The following is an 18,943-nucleotide window of genomic DNA, read 5'->3' on the forward strand; positions in this document are numbered from 1 at the left end:
CACTAAGTCTTGATATGGAATGGGGCCATGGTTGTTAATTACGAAACAGTCTTTAATGAGAGTTTAATTTTGATTTCCATCCTGCACCAAAAGTTAGCCAGGATAGGTTTCTTTGTACAAATACCACAACTGGTTTACCTTTTCATAAAGACACAAGTTGTATGGGATTAGGGGCCCACACTACTCTGGTATGATCTCATTTTAACTTAATTACACCTGCAAGGACTCTATTTCCAAATAAGGTCACATTCTGAAGTACTAGACATTAGGGCTTCAACACATGAATTTTGTAGGGGGACCCATTTCAACCCAAAACACCTCTGTGAATACTCTATTCTTGGCCTTTCTGACAGGTTAGACATGACACAAACCTAGCATATGAACTGGGAGAACCCCTTCCTGTACCCACGACAAGTGTCACTAATTGGTTATGGTATATTTTCCCACTAGCTATTGAAGCAGACCCAAAACAGTTCATCAAAGTGGGCCATAAAATAAAACGTATTTGCCGCTTCTGTTTTCTTAGCTTAGTGTTTTATTATAAAATTGTACAAATTATTTCAATAGTAATGATTAAATAACAAATTAAAATAGTGGTATTAGTAAACCTGGGTTCCTTCTGAGTAGGTATTGCAGGATACATGAGCGGGAGATGAAAAGAGAAATTTAGTCACCAAACACTCACCAGGCCCGCTTTGTGTTCTAAGCCCTGTGCTCAGTAGCTTAAATAATACAGAGATGCATACGATCTGGTCCTTGCCTTCCAGGAGCACTGTTATAAGCAGGGAAGACAGACAGATGCAAAAAAGCTATAATGAAAAGTTCAACATGACACAAATAGCTTGGCTGGGAAGTTGCTGGGAGAATACTGGTGAAGGCTTTATAGAAAAGGATTCATCAGAATTGGGTGTGTCTGTCTGGTGGGATCGGCAGAGACTGGGGAAAGATGTCTCCAGGGATGGCATCAGGGGGAGGAGGGTGAAGTATGGTGTCTTAACGAGTTGGGCACAGTTCCATATAGCGTCAAGGCTCTGAGTCCCATGAAATCAGGGCAGAGGCTCCAAATAAATGTTTCTCATGTAAGAAAAAAGCCTACCAAAGCACCTCATCCATCAACAAATTATATGTTTATCAATCTCAGCAAACCAGAATAAGGTCTCTACGCAGCCCTAACAGACATGTCAAAGGCCGTTCACTACAGCCCGGGCACTTTACTCTCAGGAAAAGCTGTCAGTTCCCAACTCACAACCTATTTTATTCCCTTTGCCCATGATACTGACAAGTTCTGCTGTTTGGTTGTCTAGACCATGAAGGATGAGAACCAGCAATTTGTGATTGGATAGGACAGTATAAAAATAGGCACATGGAAAGTAAGAAGAGTTATCTACCAGGAGGTGAATTTGAGGACAGCGAATCCTCACAGAGCATAAAAAGAAACAAACAACAACCCAAACAACCAACAAAACAACAACAGCCGCAGGGAAGGCAGCAGTGGGCTGAAAAGTCCTGAGGACATCTTTGAATTGTCCTTTCAATTCCCATCCAGCTCTGGACCTTTGTCATGCCAGCTCTGAATCATCTGGGAAAAAGATGAGAGCATGTTCTGGGCCTCTCACTTAAGCAGAAAAAAAAGTTCTGTGCAATGAAAGATACTGCAAACAAAAGTAGAAGATAAACGACAGGCCAGAAGAAAATATTTGCAACATATAGTAGACAAAGGATTAATATTCATAATATTATAAAGACCTCCTACAAGTAAATAAGAAAAGCACAAATCAGTCTGCAGGAAAATGTGCATATACCATGAACAAGCAACTCACAGTAAAATACAAGTAGTTGATATACCCAGGAAAGATGCTCAACTTCACTAATGATTCAATCCAATTTAAAATATGTCATCTGCACCCCCGCCAAAAAAATCTATCAGACTGGCAAAACTTACAAAAGAATGAAAACATTCAGAGCTGGTAGGGGTGTGGAAAAATGGACACGCATCCTGCCTTGTAAGGTAATTTGATGATATCTATTAAAATGTATTTTATTCCACTATTCCACTTCTGAGACTATCCTGCAGAAACACCAGTGCTCATAGGCAAAGAATCATGTGCAAGGATATCCACTGTGGTATCTATTGCAAGAGCCCCAAACTGAAAACGATCTTTTTTAAAAAAAATTTTTTTGGCTGCACCATGCGGTATGCAGGATCTTAGTTCCCCGACCAGGGACTGAACCCGTGCCTCCTGCACTGGGAGTACAAAGTCTTAACCACTGGACCGCAAGGGAAGTCCCTGAAAACAAATCTTAATGTTCTAATTTGGGGAGCAGCTGATGGGATATTACACAGGCATTTAAAAGAATGAAGTAGTGCTATATGTACTAACTTGGAAACATTTATGATATCCATGAAAAGTAAAAAAAACACACACAAAAAAACAGGCTGTGTAATAAAATATACATATATGAGCTCCATTTCTTTAATATAGAGAAAAATGTCTAGAATAAGAAGCACTGGGGTGTTATGAACTGGTTCTTGGGGGTAGAACCAGGGTGGAAAGGGAGACTTACTTTTTACTTCACAACCCCTTAAAATTTTTTAAAAATGGGTTTTCAGGTGAATTTTACTTTATTTTTAAAGATTTTATAGATCTTCTCGAATTCTTTAACAAAGATGGTCTGTTTTATAGTAATAATAATAAAAAGGTGATTAAAAATAAAAGGCTGGGGGCTTCCCTGGTGGTGCAGTGGTTGAGAGTCCGCCTGCCGATGCAGGGGACGCAGGTTCGTGCCCCGGTCCGGGAAGATCCCACATGCCGCGGAGCGGCTGGGCCCGTGAGCCATGGCCGCTGAGCCCGCGCGTCCGGAGCCTGTGCTCCGCAACGGGAGAGGCCACAGCAGTGAGAGGCCCGCGTACCACACACACACAAAAAAAAGCCTGGCACATGATGTTTGGTATTTAAAAAGGTGGGCTTCACATACCTGGGAAATTTTCCCAGTTTGCACCTCATTGTCCAACAAGGTCAGAAACATGAGCATGGCGTACTTAACTTCAGACTTTAGAGCTCTGCCCCGATTACCAAATTGAGGGAAAATGCACGCGATGATGGTGGAAGTTTAATTCTCAAACATTTGGTAGAGATGCAACACTTCTTGCCAAATAAACTGCCATTAAATCATGAAAATTAACGTACATCTTCTTTTGCCTAAAGGGAAAGTTGTAAATGAGTATTTTCTGTATAAACTTGGACTCAGAAGACAGAGCTTCATTTCCAGTAAATTGTAATCTGTGAACAAAGGGCTAAGGGGCTGTAACAATAAAGCTGCACTGAGGTACAGCGGAGACATCAGGAGAAAGGAATTCGGGGGCATGACAGCCACCCCTCTCCCAGCCTTGGTGTCACGATGGGTGCAGAGAGGAGTGGGCCATGAGGTCCCCCAGTCCCCCTGCCCACTTCGAGGCCCCTGAGTCTGTGTTATCTTCCCTGACAGAGGAGGGATTTCGATGGAAAGCAGTGGGCTGTGTTCCAAAGGAAGCCAAAGACATTGAACCTCTCATCCTCTCTGTAGTTTAGCTGTGGCACTTCACTGCTATTTTTAGCTTTCAGTTATAAAAAGTTCAGAGATCAATGACATGCTCCATTGACTGGCTTCTCCCCCATTTCCACCTTTTAGAAGCTGGAAATCCTCACCAGGGCCGACCAGGCATCTAGAAGGTACGGCTGTGTCTAGCAGTCCACCTGCCACCCATCCCCGCTCTGGGGTCACACCATGGCTCCAACTTCTGGTCACCATACTTCTGTCTTGGGCAGGCTGGGGACTGGCTGGCACCAAGAGTTCCTCCATGACTTCAAAGTTTGCTAATTCATCATTCACCACAGCCGGTCCCCCTTGTGGTCCTCACATCCCGATTCTGCTATCCCCTCTCACCACCATCAGTGTCTTGCTACATTCTGCTCCGCAGTCTTCCCCCCATGAAGACCAGCCTCCACCTGGCCTTGCTCACCTTTCTCAAAGCTACCCACCTCCCAAATAAGTTCCTTCTTCTCAGTCCTTGGGAACTGTACTCTTTGCAACTGAAGACGGGCACCCTTGGCCGTCTACCTCTCACAGGCTCTGTGATCTGGCTGCTTCCAGGGCACCTCCCTGATTGTGACCCCCTCCCCAGGAGAAGCTACTTCTTCCTCCAACAGCCCCTGGTCACAGCCCCTGGTCCCCCTCCAGACGCTGCCTACACACAACCCTCCCGTTACCAGGGCTCCAAAGACTCTTCTCCCAACAGGTACTCCTACCACGCTTTCCTCTTCAGCCCCGCCTCTCCCTGACTGTGGTCTACTCTATCACTACTTTCGTCTTGTCAAAGCACAGCCTTGACCGTATTTCAAGCCCCTTCTCCAAAAACCTCAAAGGCTCCCCACCCGTCACCCATTTCAGGGCCTGCGAAATTCATTCCACCTGTGAACTTGATTCTAGCAACTACTCCCTGGAAAACACATCTCAGAATCTGTTCCGGTGCAGCTCACCCAAGTAAGAATCTGGACAGTGAGGAAGTGATAAGTGATACGAAGGGCAAATAGGTTTGACAGAAGAATAATATGACTTTCTGTTACAGGCTGGCTGAGCTCTTCTTCCTGTCTTGCCCTGCAGTGTACTGGCCACCATGAGGGTCTTTTAGAAAGTGGTCTATGGCCTAAGCACATGGAGCAAAGAAGGCACTTACATCCTTAGGAGAGAATTTTTCCAGGCACAGCAGTTGAACACTGTAGGTTACCTCTCAATCCAGGAAGGTAGGCAGTTTCTTTATATTTGAAATGGTGGTGACAAGACTTTCTCTGTATGTCAGGGGCAGAGGTGCCACTATGAAGGCCTCACAATGAGTACATTGAGTGGCAAAACTGGTTCCAGGAAATAATGCTTTAAAGAGAAAATGGTCATCATGCCTGGCATTGACACTGACAGAAGACAAGTCTATGGGACAGGGTGACTTGCTGGTGATTAAGGGCTCCAGCTCTGGAGTGACCAGAGGAGTCTCAAGTCAGGAACCCTGACTCCTCTATGTACTGACTACAAAGCCTTAGGCCTCTGTCAGTTTCAGGAAATGGGAATAATAATAGCTATGATCTGTGAAATAGGGACAATTACAGTTCCTCCTCTATGGGGCTGCCTTGGGCATCAGATGAGAAAGTATACATCAAGCATTCAGCACAGTCCCTGCCACATAGGGCTTAATACATCCAGCTCTCGTCTTTGCTGTGATGCTGGTAATGCCTTCCCTGGCACCGGTCAAAAGACACGGAATCATCTCATTTCTGAGCTAGCCTCTTGGTAGCTGAGCTCTGCCTGGCTGCAGGCTTCCCATGCAGGGTTTGGGCTGTGGTCAAGGGGAGGGGAGAAGTGTTGGGGTCAGCTGAGATGCAAGAGCCTGGAAGGGTTTTAGATTCTTCCTCTATAGAGAGGAGGGGCTGGCTCAGGGTAACGCTGAAGGTTCTCTTTGACTCTGACATTCTCGGTCCGAACACCAGGTCAGAGTTTGGCCATGGGATCAGTCAAGTTTGACATACCTTCTGAGCACCTATCAAGTGCCTGACAGTATGCTACACACTAGGGATTCAGCATGCATGAGACCAGTTCCTACTCTCAAGGAGTTCATGGCTGGAGGGGGAAACAGAGAACCAGATCATCACAATGCATGTGGTTACTGTTATAACAGAGAAAAGAACATGCTGCTTTGAGGAAGGGAGGGCGGCCAAGGCGGGAAGCCAGGGCCGGGAGGAACGCGGGAATGCTTCCTGGCAGGAACTGCAACATTTCTCAAAGTGATTTTTAATAGGAACAGGATAATCCTATGATTTTAACAGATTTCAACGATTTCCTAATTGGTTTCACAAGCCCATTTTGCCTGACGTTAAATTACCTTTTCTTTGGAAACACTTCACTAATGCCAGGTCTAAATAAATCTTGAGTAATAGAAACAACACTCAAGTTTAGTGTAACTGGAAACTGCTGTTTGGGATGAAGCTTAATATCGGCCAGAAAGGCTTCTTCATGTCTTACTATGGGTTGCATTAACTCTGTGCAAACACTCATGGAAAGTTGGGTTGTTTTTCAGTAACACTGGGTGGAGTCTGTCCTGGGATTCACATTTTCGTATGTGAATTAAGATGTATTTTTTCATTCCACCAAATGCAGGGGGAAAAAACAGCCACTTGTTCACAGTATGTTTCCAAAGTATTCTCTGAGGAATACTAATAAGTTTTAGGGGAAAAAAATGATTCTCTAGCCAAATACATTTGGGAAACATAGTTTAAACAAAGATAAAGAGGTTTTATCACTGTAGGCCTTCTCAGGACATATGCAACTTTGGAGTATGATTCTCTAGGAGAGAGAAAGGTACTCAAGTTATTGACCAGGGAATCCTTTCTTCATGGTGTATCGTTGGGGACTGTGATCTCAGAATATACTTTAGGAATTGCTGACCTGCAGGTATGTTGTATTTCAGGGTTCCTGCTGGGAACCCTAAAGAGCTGGATCCCCCCACTTTGAAAAGCAGAGCTTCAAAGTACAACTGGTGCTTTTGGCTCCTAAGAGCAAACTGAGACCACTTGAGTAGCTACCTGTCCCTCCCAAATTACTGTGGAAAGGACCAGAGTCTGAGATAGGAGAAGGATATGTCAGTACCAGAAACCAGGGAGGATTACCTTAAAAGACCAGCAATTGTGAGAAACTGTTGAGGTATTGTTTGGGCAAGATGGGATTGAGGGAAGAACTGAGTAAGCTATGATTCCCTGCACATGAAGCAATAGGGAGTGTGTGGAAGGGCCCCCAGCAGGACTAACCAACAAGCTTAGAGCTGCTTCGGCTTGACAGTGGCACAGAACGGGCCAAGTCTCCAGGGAGAGCCAATCTTGACCTCACGCCTCCCAGGAGACAGCATGGTGGCAGAATGCCAGTGTGTCCCATCAGGGTTGCTTGTGACTTTGGTCACCTCGCCCCACCACTGGCCCTCAGCTACAGAAAACTGAACTCCTTGTCAGGTAACAGTAAAGCTCAACATTCCTCTTCTGCCCTTGTCAGGGCCTGAGAACTCTTACTACAATCCACATGGCCAATGATGGAACCGTGCTCAACACTCGATGATGGACGCCCACACGGCGACCTCTCTAAGGGGAGCCACGTGGAAAAAATCACAAGCATGTGGACAAGAGAAGACTGAGTTAAAGAATCACAGCAACTGTTCCCACTAAAGAAAATACTTTTTTATTTTTTAAAAAAAAGGAGAGCTTGTGCTGTGCTGTGTGGCATGGGGGATCCTAGTTCCCCGACCAGGGATCAAACCCACATGCCCTGTGCTGGAAACGCAGAGTCCTAACCACTGGACCGCCAGGGAGGTCCCTGGAGTCGGTCTCCTTGGGACCGAATCCCAGGCTTGCCACCCACCAGCCATGTGCCCAGCACGGCCCCAGCCTGCGGCCTGCTTTTCCCCATGGGCTCACACTTTCCCCCTGTCCGTACACTCTCCACGTGCCTCTCCATCAGCACAGCCACTGCCTTCATTCAGGCCTCACAATTTCTCCCTGGGTTAGTCCTCTCTGGGCCCCCCTGCCATCAGGTCTATCCCTCCCTTCCTCTCACTTCATTCCAACTTCTAGAATGATCTTTAAAAACCTTCAGTGGCTTTCAGTGACTCTCCATAAAGAGTAGAGAAGGGTCCAAACTCCCAGGCTTAGCACAAAAGGCCTTGCCCACAGGATCTGACTCTACCCATCTGTCCAGCCATCCTCCATACCAGCCACAGTGAATTATACACAGTTCCCAAGACAGCATCTCTCTCCCACATCAGAGTATCAGGAAGGCCTAGAGTCACTACCCACCTCTGCTACTTACTGTGTGAACTGGGCTGATTAAGTTGCTATGCTAATCCTCCAGCATCTCCTCTGCAGAATGGAGATAATAACAATGCCTGGACCTCATTAGGGTTGTCGTGAATGCTGAGGCACAAAGCGCATAAAGTACTTTGCACAGCACCCGCACATAGTGGGGCTCTCACAAATGAAAACTGTGATCATCGGTATACCTCCTCTGCCCTATCCACACCACTCTCTGTTGCCTATAAAGCACTTTTTCAACTAGCAAACTCCTATCTCTCCCTTATGTTTATGTTTCAGCTCAAAGGTTACTCTCTGCCTATTAGGCTTTCAGTGAGGCTTGGCCATAGCATGTAGGAGTGAGAAGCCAACCTTGACATTCCCAGCAGATGGAATCTACCTCCTACATGCTTTCCCCTATGAGTGCCTCTGTTATGACCCTTGATCCAGGGCTTTGCGATGACCTGCAAGCCTACCTGTCTCCTCCACTGCACTGTGAGCTCCTTAAGGGCTTACTATGTCAGACTCACCCTAGGATCCCCAGGACCTAGCAAAGTACCTGGCCCATGGCAGGTGATCAGAAAGTATTCACTGAAGGAAATGGAAGGGTGGCTTGTGCCCTGCCTAAGAACGAGGAGGAGGGGAGATGTGGCCAACCGTTATTCTCCATCTCACAAGCTAAATTCATGGCTCTGATGTCTCACCAGGACATCAGAACGAGATCTTGAGCAGGAGACTGAGTCCTGATGTGCATATGCAACCCGGGCAGGACAGAACTGGCTGAGGGTTGGAGAGAGCAGGGATCCAGCTTTTGTCTCGTGGGTGGATGTCTTCAATACAGACAAGCAGCTTTTGAAGGAAAAAAACAAACACACTATGTTCAACAAGCAAACCGCAAGAAGTGCAGGGCTGCTGTCGATGAGCTCGTGGCCGGGCTGAGGTGTCTGGTAAGTGACAACACAGGCCTGGCCACTGCAGATTCTAGCTAAAACCCCAAAATAACTTCAGGCCTCTGGCATGCTGTGGCCGAGGCTTACTGAAAGTCTAGCAGCACAACGAAGTAGAGCATCAGCCTCACTGATGAAAAAGCACACGAGGCCACCGAGAACCGAGCCTCTTCCTGACCAGGATGGTCCCAAGGGGAGGTAACCAGATCTTGGTCAAGCACTCCCTCCACCCGGGCAGGCCTTGGCTCTCCTGTGCAGACACACTGCCAATTAATCAGAGATTTTCCGTGGATGACTCAGTGGTGAACCAAGCACATCAGATGATGGTTACTGGAAAAGAGGTCTCTGTTACAGAAGTGGCTTCTGGCTCAAAGCTGGACTCCAGTCTTCAAAATGCAAGGTGCCGGGGCAATGACAGTGGGGTGGAGACAATTCACACCTTCAGAATTTCAAAGTTTCCCTTGGACTCTGAACATACCTCACAAAATGTAAAATGCAACCCATTGTGGGTGCTTTCTTCGGCACCTATGGTGATGCCTTCTTTACTATGTTGAACACAGCGTTTGTTCTTGAGACTGGAGGGTTAGACAAAGCAACTGTGGAACTCTGTTTTTTCTTTAGTCATACCCCAAATAGTTTAAATGAAACCTACATAGTATAAGATGCTGTGAGGCCCTGTGAAGGCCATTGTGTAATAGAAAGGGCTTCTGGAATATAGCAGAATTTTTTGCAATGTTTATGCTTACCGTGGAGTCACAGGCACCAGGCAAAACCTCGAGTGCAGGACTCACTGGTTCAGAAATAAGCACACGTGTTGCGAGTGGGTTGTCAAAGAATTACTTATGAGGCCCTTGTTTGCTGCACAAAGCCTACCGCTTCTGCTCACCTTTAGAGATTTCCAAGATGGCCTGTAGATATTGTTCACACCTTGGGTGCTTAGGAATCTTCATACTTCCTAATGAAGTCATTGTTTATAATTAAGGAGCTTAAGCCCGTAACCAAGCAGGGACAGCATTCCTCGTGGACATTTACGAGGCATCATTCAAGCATCAAGTGAGTTGCTGTTCCAATGCTCCAGTTTCATGACGTTATTATAGGGCAAGCATGCCAATGACCTCCTTTCAGTCACCTCATCTAGGCCAGAAGACTGTCTGTACCCTCTCAAAAGATTTCTGGCAAAGTGGATTCTATAAATATCTTTGGAAATTCTGGCAAGAAATTCTTTCAAATACCCATCCCCTTAGGTCAATTATTTCTTTTGTCTAGGCAAGACTCTTTCCTTCCTTCCTTTCATCCATCCATCTATCCATCCATCCAGTCTGTGTGAAATGCATTCTATGTGCTAAGCACTGCTTGAGAAAATGAAGCATGTACTTGGTCTTGAGAGATCTAAATGTAAGAGCAAGATAGTGGGTTATATGTGTAAAGAATGGAGTTATCAATCAAGAAACAGAGTATTAACAGCCATGGAACAAGGTACATCAGCTCAGGACCCTGGAGGCATGACATAATCATCACGTGTGGATACAAGCTTATTTTCTAGAACCTCTATCTTTATAGAAACACAACAACTAAATACAACAACAAAACCAAGCCAAAAAACAAACAAAATGACACAATTTCTGAATTCAGTGCAAACCACTCAATCCAATTGTCTGAAATGCTGTTTAGAAAATTCAGCTTGATTTCCTAAAAATGTCATTTTCTCTGATTATGAAAGTCATGTAAAATTTTGGAAAATGTAAGACTGAATAGAGAAGAAAAAGTAACCAATAATCTACTACACAGAAATAACAATGATTAATATTCTATGTACAATTTTTCAATACATACACTATTCATTTATAATTTAAAAATAAAATTGGGACCATGATGTTTACGTTGCATAACCTGTCTTTCTTTTTAACACTTCTTAGCACTTTGCTTCATTCTTAAATATCTTTTGAAAGCATGCCTGTTTAATGGTTGTCTAGTAGCCTAACATGTAGATGATTCATGCTATTTTAGCCAATTCTTTAAATTTAGATATTTAGAATTTTAGAATTTGAAATTTAGAATAATTCAAGGTTTTCACAATTATAAATAATGTGTAACCATACAACACACATACATCTCTGATCAATTCCCTAAAATAACTTCTTAGAAGTACAATTCCTGTATATTAAGAAATGCACATTTTAAGGCATTTAATATATACTCGCAAGTTATTCTACAGAATGTTTGTACTGATTTACATTCCCATCAGCAGAGCATAAAAGTGTCCATTTTTCTAAACCTTACCAATACTGTGTGTTTTGTCTTTTTAATTTTTTGCTATTTGATAGGTAAGAGGAGATGGTATAAAATTATTTTAATTTGCGGTTCTGATTAACAGGAGGCTGAATTTTTTCCAGATGCTTAGTGTGTGTATGTATTCATATTTGTATATGTATTTAACACCCTGTTCATAGCTTTTGCTCATATCTCCCTATTAAGTTAAAATCTGCCTTGTGCCTTCTGGAACTATCCTAAATAAGCTTAATTCCTCCTTCATATGACAGCCCCTTAAATACTTGAAGACAAAAGTCATGTCTCACTTTCTCCAAGATAAACACTTCTGGTTCCTTCAACCGTTTCTCCTGTGGCAAAGTTTCAGGGGCGGTCGTTGGAGAAAATGCGTAACAAATCCTTCTGCCCCTGTGACCCTGTACCCTCCAGCACCCTCGGGTACAGAACTCCATGCGACTCCAGAAAAGCTTGCCCTGAATCCTCCTGGCAGACTCTCCGGATGCAGTCACCTGCCTATACCTCGGGCATCAGCCTCCTTTCTCCTGCTCATCCACAAGAACACTGTGGGATAGTTTGACCACGATGGTGGCATTTCCTGTGATGTGTAGGCCTGGCGCTCAAATAAAGTGGTAGAAAAAGAGCACTTTGACGCCAGGAACAGGAAGAAGAATGGCCTGGTATAATGAGAATGATGAATTCAAATGAGGAAAGCATCAAGAAGGAGATGGCCTGCTTGTCCCAAGACGCTGCATTTGGCAGGACTGGGGCGGCTATATAATGGGTCTCAGGAGACCAAGAAGCCTCTCCTGACCCCAGGGCACGTTAGGGACTCTTCCTCTGTCCCAGGGCTGACTGCCTGCCCACTGTCTCCTGGAGTCACCTGTGCACGTGCTGGTCCCCCACTAACACATCTTTGCGTTCCCTGAGGGATGGGCTATGTCTGGTGCCCGAGAGCCTTGCTCAGCAGATTGCACATATGAGGTCATCTCATGTGCTTGGTGAACTAAGCCCCTGCTGGAAATCTCTCTCCAGGCTGCCCACATTCCTTTGCTCTTATTTGCTTCTCACTGGACAACCTTCCAGTACAAATCTGTTGTCTCAAGTACTTCCAAACCTCATAGATTCCCTGGACAATGGACATGGGCATCCATGCCAGTGGCGAGGAAACCCCAGGGCATCACAGAATTGCACCTGATTAACATGTCAGCTTCAGAGAACTCTTGCTGAGAACCCTGCATCTGATCGGTTTGACAGCACTGTCTTGACAGTGGATCTACAAAGCTGAGGTCCAGGCTCTGGACACTTGTAAAGGTATCGTTGCCTTCTGAGTCCCTGTCCTCGAGTCCAGCCTTTAGGCAAACAACGGCTTGACAATTTTGTGCATTATGGTCTAAGTAGAAAAACATATAAAAATAAGATATAAGTAAAACTGATATATCTATATCTATCTACCTGTAGATATTTATATACATATATCTCAAACATTAAGCACTGCCAACTCATCACAAGATTAACATAAAACCTCACACTAAAGGCCTAATTACCTCAGTTCCTATTACCTAATGCATCATGTCTAGATATCAACAAAGATTTACAAGGTATGCTAAAAAGCAAAAAAAAAAAAAAAAAAAAAAAAAAAACACAGCCTGAAGAGACAACTAAACATCAGAACCAGACTCAGATATGACATGGATTTTGAAATTACTAGCCTGGGAATTTAAAATAACTATGATTAATATATTCAAAGTGCTAATGGAAGATGCAGACAAAATTAAGAACAGTTGGGTCACGTAAGCAGAGAGATTGAAACTCTAAGAAAGAATCAAAGGGAAATGCTAGGGAAAAAAAAAAAACACTGTAACAGAAATGAATGCCTTTGATAGACTCATCAGTAGACTGGACATAGCCAAGGAAAGAATCAGTAAGCTTGAAGATGTGTCAATTGAAATTTCCAAAACTGAAATGTAAAGAGAAAAAAGAATAAAAAACCCAGAACAGAATACCCCTAAACTGTAGTCCAATTTCAAAACATATACATGTAATTAGAATACCAAAAGGAGAAGAAAGAGAATGGAACAAAGGGATTATTTGAAGATATAATGTCTAATAATTTTCCAAAATTAATGACAGACCCCAAACCACAGGCTCAAGAAGCTCAGAAAATACCAACCAGTACAAATAATGAAAAAAAAAACAAACCACAAACAAACTAAACAATCTACACTGTCATATTCAAACTGCAGAAAACCAAAAACAAAGAGAAAAAATCTTGAAAGAAGTCCGAAAAAAAGTCCCACACCGGGCTTCCCTGGTGGCGCAGTGGTTGAGAGTCTGCCTGCTGATGCAGGGGACACGGGTTTGTGCCCCGGTCCGGGAAGATCCCACATGCCGTGGAGCGGCTGGGCCTGTGAGCCATGGCCGCCAAGCCTGCGTGTCCAGAGCCTGTGCTCCGCAGTGGGAGAGGCCACAACAGTGAGAGGCCCGCGTACCGCAAAAAAACCCAAAAACAAAAAAAATGAGGTTTCTAGGGCTTCCCTGGTGGCACAGTGGTTGAGAATCTGCTTGACGATACAGGGGACATGGGTTTGTGCCCCGGTCCAGGAGGATCCCACATGCCGCGGAGCAGCTGGGCCTGTGAGCCATGGCCACCGAGCCTGCGTGTCCAGAGCCTGCGCTCCGCAGTGGGAGAGGCCACAACAGTGAGAGGCCTGTGTACCGCCAAAAAAAAAAAAAAAAAAAAAAAAAAGAAGGACACTACATAATGGTCAAGGGATCAATCCAACAAGAAGATCTAACAATTGTAAATATTTATGCACCCAACATAGGAGCAGATCAATACATAAGGCAAATGCTAACAGCCATAAAAGGGGAAATCAACAGTAGCACAATCACAGTAGGGGACTTTAACACCCCACTTTCATCCATGGACAGATCATCCAAAATGAAAATAAATAAGGAAACACAAGCTTTAAATGATACATTAAAAAGACGGACTTAATTGATATTTATAGGACATTCCATCCAAAAACAACAGAATACACTTTCTTCTCAAGTGCTCATGGAACATTCTCCAGGATAGACCATATCTTGGGTCACAAATCAAGCCTCGGTAAATTTAAGAAAATTGAAATCGTGTCAAGTATCTTTTCTAACCACAACGCTATGAGACTAGATATCAATTACAGGAAAAAAACTGTAAAAAATACAAACACATGGAGGTTAAACAATACACTACTAAATAACCAAGAGATCACTGAAGAAATCAAAGAGGAAATCAGAAAGTACCTAGAAACAAATGACAACGAAAACACGACGACCCAAAACCTATGGGATGCAGCAAAAGCAGTTCTAAGAGGAAAGTTTATAGCAATACAATTCCACCTCAAGAAACAAGAAAAATCTCAAATAAACAACCTAAACTTACACCTAAAGCAATTAGAGAAAGAACAACAAAAACCCCACAAAGTTAGCAGAAGGAAAGAAATCATAAAAATCAGATCAGAAATAAATGAAAATGAAAGAAACAATAGCAAAGATCAATAAAACTAAAAGCTGGTTCTTTGAGAAGATAAACAAAATTGATAAACCATTAGCCAGACTCATCAAGACAAAAAGGGAGAAGACTCAAATCAACAGAATTAGAAATGAAAAAGGAGAAGTAACAACTGACACTGCAGAAATACAAAGGATCATGAGAAATTACTACAAGCAACTATATGCCAATAAAACGGACAACCTGGAAGAAATGGACAAATTCTTAGAAAAGCACAACCTTCCGAGACTGAACCAGGAAGAAATAGAAAATATAAACAGGCCAATCACAAGCACTGAAATTAAAACTGTGATTAAAAATCTTCCAACAAAGAAAAGCCCAGGACCAGACAGCTTCACAGGTGAATTCTATGAAACATTTAGAGAAGAGCTAACACCTATCCTTCTCAAACTCCTCCAAAATATAGCAGAGGGAGAAACACTCCCAAACTCATTCTACGAGGCCACCATCACCCTGATACCAAAACCAGACAAAGATGTCACAAAAAAAGAAAACTACAGGCCAATATCTCTGATGAACATAAATGCAAAAATCCTCAACAAAATACTAGCAAACAGAATCCAACAGCACATTAAAAGGATCATACACCATGATCAAGTGGGGTTTATCCCAGGAATGCAAGGATTCTTCAATATATGCAAATCAATCAATGTGATACACCATATTAACAAATTAAAGGATAAAAACCATATGATAATCTCTATAGATGCAGAAAAAGCTTATGACAAATTCAACACCCATTTACGATAAAAACTCTCCAGAAAGTAGGAATGGAGGGAACCTACCTTAACATAATAAAGGTCATATATGACAAACCCACAGCCAACATTGTTCTCAATGGTGAAAAACTGACTAAGATCAGGAACAAGACAAGGTTGCCCACTCTCACCACTATTACTCAACATCGTTTTGGAAGTTTTAACCACAGCAGTAAGTGAAGAAAAAGAAATAAAAGGAATCCAAATCGGAAAAGAAGTAAAACTGTCACTGTTTGCAGATGACACGATACTATACATAGAGTATCCTAAAGATGCTACCAGAAAACTACTAGAGCTAATCAATGAATTTGGTAGAGTAGCAGGATACAAAATTAATACACAGAAATCTCTTGCATTCCTATACACTAATGATGAAAAATCTGAAAGAGAAATTAAAGAAACACTCCCATTTACCATTGCAACAAAAAGAATAAAATACCAAGGAATAAACCTACCTAAGGAGACAAAAGACCTATATGCAGAAAACTATAAGACACTGATGAAAGAAATTAAAGATGATACAAGCTGATGGAGAGATATACTATGTTCTTGGATTGGAAGAATCAACATTGTGAAAATGACTATACTACACAAAGCAATCTACAGATTCAGTGCAATCCCTATCAAACTACCAATGGCATTTTTCACAGAACTAGAAAAAATTTCACAATTTGTATGGAAACACAAAAGACCCCGAATAGCCAAAACAATCTTGAGAAAGCAAAACGGAGCTGGAGGAATCAGGCTCCCTGACTTCAGACTATACTACAAAGCTACAGTAATCAAGACAGTATGGTACTGGCATAAAAACAGAAAGATAGATCAATGGAACAGGATAGAAAGCCCAGAGATAAACCCACACACATATGGTCAACTTATCTGTGATAAAGGAGGCAAGAGTATACAATGGAGAAAAGACAGCCTCTTCAATAAATGGTGCTGGGAAAACTGGATAGCTATATGTAAATAAAATTAGAACACTCCCTAACACCATACATAAAAATAAACTCAAAATGGATTAAAGACCTAAACGTAAGGCCAGACACTATAAAACTCTTAGAGGAAAACATAGGCAGAACACTCTATGACATACATCACAGCAAGATCCTTTTGACCCACCTCCTAGAGAAATGGAAATAAAAATAAACAAATGGGACCTAATGAAACTTCAAAACTTTTGCACAGCAAAGGAAACCATAAAAAAGATGAAAAGACAACCCTCAGAATGGGAGAAAATATTTGCAAACGAAGCAACTGACAAAGGATTAATCTCCAAAATATACAAGCAGCTTATGCAACTCAATATCAAAAAAACAAACAACCCAATCCAAAAATGGGCAGAAGACCTAAATAAACATTTCTCCAAAGAAGACATACAGATTGCCAACAAACACATGAAAAGATGCTCAACATTACTAATCATTAGAGAAATGCAAATCAAAACTACAATGAGGTATCACCTCACACTGGTCAGAATGGCCATCATCAAAAATTCTACAAACAATAAATGCTGGAGAGGGTGTGGAGAAAAGGGAACCCTCTTGCACTGTTGGTGGGAATGTAAATTGATACAGCCACTATGGAGAACAGTATGGAGGTTCCTTAAAGAACTAAAAATAGAATTACCATATGACCCAGCAACCCCACTACTGGGCATATACCCAGAGAAAACCATAATTCAAAAAGACGCATGCACCCCAATGTTCATTGCAGCACTATTTACGATCGCCAGGTCATGGAAGCAACCTCAATGCCCATTGACACACGAATGAATAAACAAGATGTGGTACATATATACAATGGAATATTACTCAGCCATAAAAAGAAACAAAATTGGGTCATTTGTAGAGACGTGGATGCATCTAGAGACTGTCATTCAGAGTGAAGTAAGTCAGAAAGAGAAAAAGAAATATCGTATATTAACGCATATATGTGGAACCTAGAAAATGGAACCGATGAACCGGTTTGCAGAGCAGAAATTGAGACACAGAAGTAGAGAAAAAACGTATGGACACCAAGCGCGGAAAGCAGCAGGGGGTGGGGGTGGTGGTGTGATGAATTGGGAGATTGGGATTGACATATATACTCTGATGTGTATAAAATGGATGACTAATAAGAAAATAAATAAATAAATAAATAAACATTTTTTAAAAAAACCAATAAGAGTCATGTAGCACAGTGTTCATTGCAGCACTATTTACAATAGCCAGGACATGGAAACAACGTAAGTGTCCATCAACAGATGAATGGATAAAGAAGATGTGGCACATATATGCAGTGGAATATTACTCAGCCATGAAAAGAAATGAAATTGAGTTATTTGTAGTTAGGTGGATGCACCTAGAGTGTGTCATACAGAGTGAAGTAAGTCAGAAAGAGAAAAACAAATACCATATGCTAACACACATATATGGAATCTAAAAAAAAAATGGTTCTGATGAACCTTGGGGCAGGACGGGAATAAAGACACAGACGTAGAGAATGGATTTGAGGACACAGTGAGGGGAAAGGGTAAGCTGGGACGAAGTGAAAGAGTAGCATTGACATATATACACTACCAAATGTAAAATAGATATCTAGTGAGAAGCAGCTGTGTGGCACAGGGAGATCAGCTCAGTGCTTTGCGACCACCTAGAGGGGTGGGATAGGGAGGGTGGGAGGGAGATGCAAGAGGGAGGAGATGTGGGAATATATGTATGCATATAGCTGATTCACTTTGTTATACAGCAGAAACTAACACAACACTGTAAAGCAATTATACTCCAATAAAGATGTTAAAAAAAAAAAGAATGCATTTCTAACAGGATACCATGGTGAGGTGAAGTAGCATGAGATCCCCTGGGAATGAATATGCAGGTTCTGCTTACCTGCTGGAGGCCAAGCCTTGATGTAGCCTGTGCAGTGGACCACAGCATACTGGGCTTCTCCTTCTTTCACAGGGCCAAGGCCATTCCTAGAGAAAAAACTTCTGTGAGCTTGCTTTCGACATCTGGGGGTGAGGCAAGGATGTCCATGACTCTTTTGGTATCTAAGTTACTGGGTTCTCCTGTTGGCCTTGTGTTTTCAATCTTGACTTCCCACCATCCTGTTTTCCCTCCTCCTATATGGTCTGAATGTGCAAAATAAATCCACCCAACTCCCTTTCTCATCTCAACCACTGCCACCCTGATGTGCGGGTCTCTTGGTGCTCTCCAAGGCTAAGCCCCGTCTTCAACTTCAGCTACTCCTTAGCTTAGTGCATTGAAGCTATCTACCAGCATAGCCCCAAAACATACATCAGAAAGGCTTACTGACCTGAACCTTTTCCTCATGGTGGTTATTCTGTTTAGAGGAAGGTGGTCCAAAGGAGCATTTCCACACCTAAGATTTGATAAATATATTAGAGTGAGTGAAGACCTAGGCAAGTTTATAAAGCGCATAGTGCGGCAGGCAAGTACATGGGCCTTATCTGATGCGAGCACCCTGTAGCCAAGTTCCTTCCAAAGTGCAGAAGCAGGGTTGCATGCCTGTTATCTGTAGTGAGGTGGATGCACCTAGAGTGTGTCATACAGAGTGAAG

General features: G+C 42.8%; 1 protein-coding gene across 5 annotated transcripts in view; it reads right to left on the reverse strand.

Moving 5' to 3' along the window:
• Nucleotides 1-18,943, reverse strand: part of ARNT2 (aryl hydrocarbon receptor nuclear translocator 2) — a 194,182-nt gene that overhangs the window by 65,962 nt on the left and 109,277 nt on the right. For all 5 annotated transcript variants that reach the window (XM_060097491.1, XM_060097489.1, XM_060097492.1 and 2 more), the window contains 2 exons: nt 18,680-18,745; nt 18,253-18,338 (listed from right to left, as the gene is read on the reverse strand). In XM_060097491.1, coding sequence (XP_059953474.1) covers nt 18,253-18,338; nt 18,680-18,745 — 152 coding nt within the window. The remainder of the gene's footprint in view (nt 1-18,252; nt 18,339-18,679; nt 18,746-18,943) is intronic.

This window comes from Mesoplodon densirostris, chromosome 4, assembly GCF_025265405.1.
Source record: "Mesoplodon densirostris isolate mMesDen1 chromosome 4, mMesDen1 primary haplotype, whole genome shotgun sequence".
In the NCBI taxonomy this organism is placed as follows: Eukaryota; Metazoa; Chordata; class Mammalia; order Artiodactyla; family Ziphiidae; genus Mesoplodon; species Mesoplodon densirostris.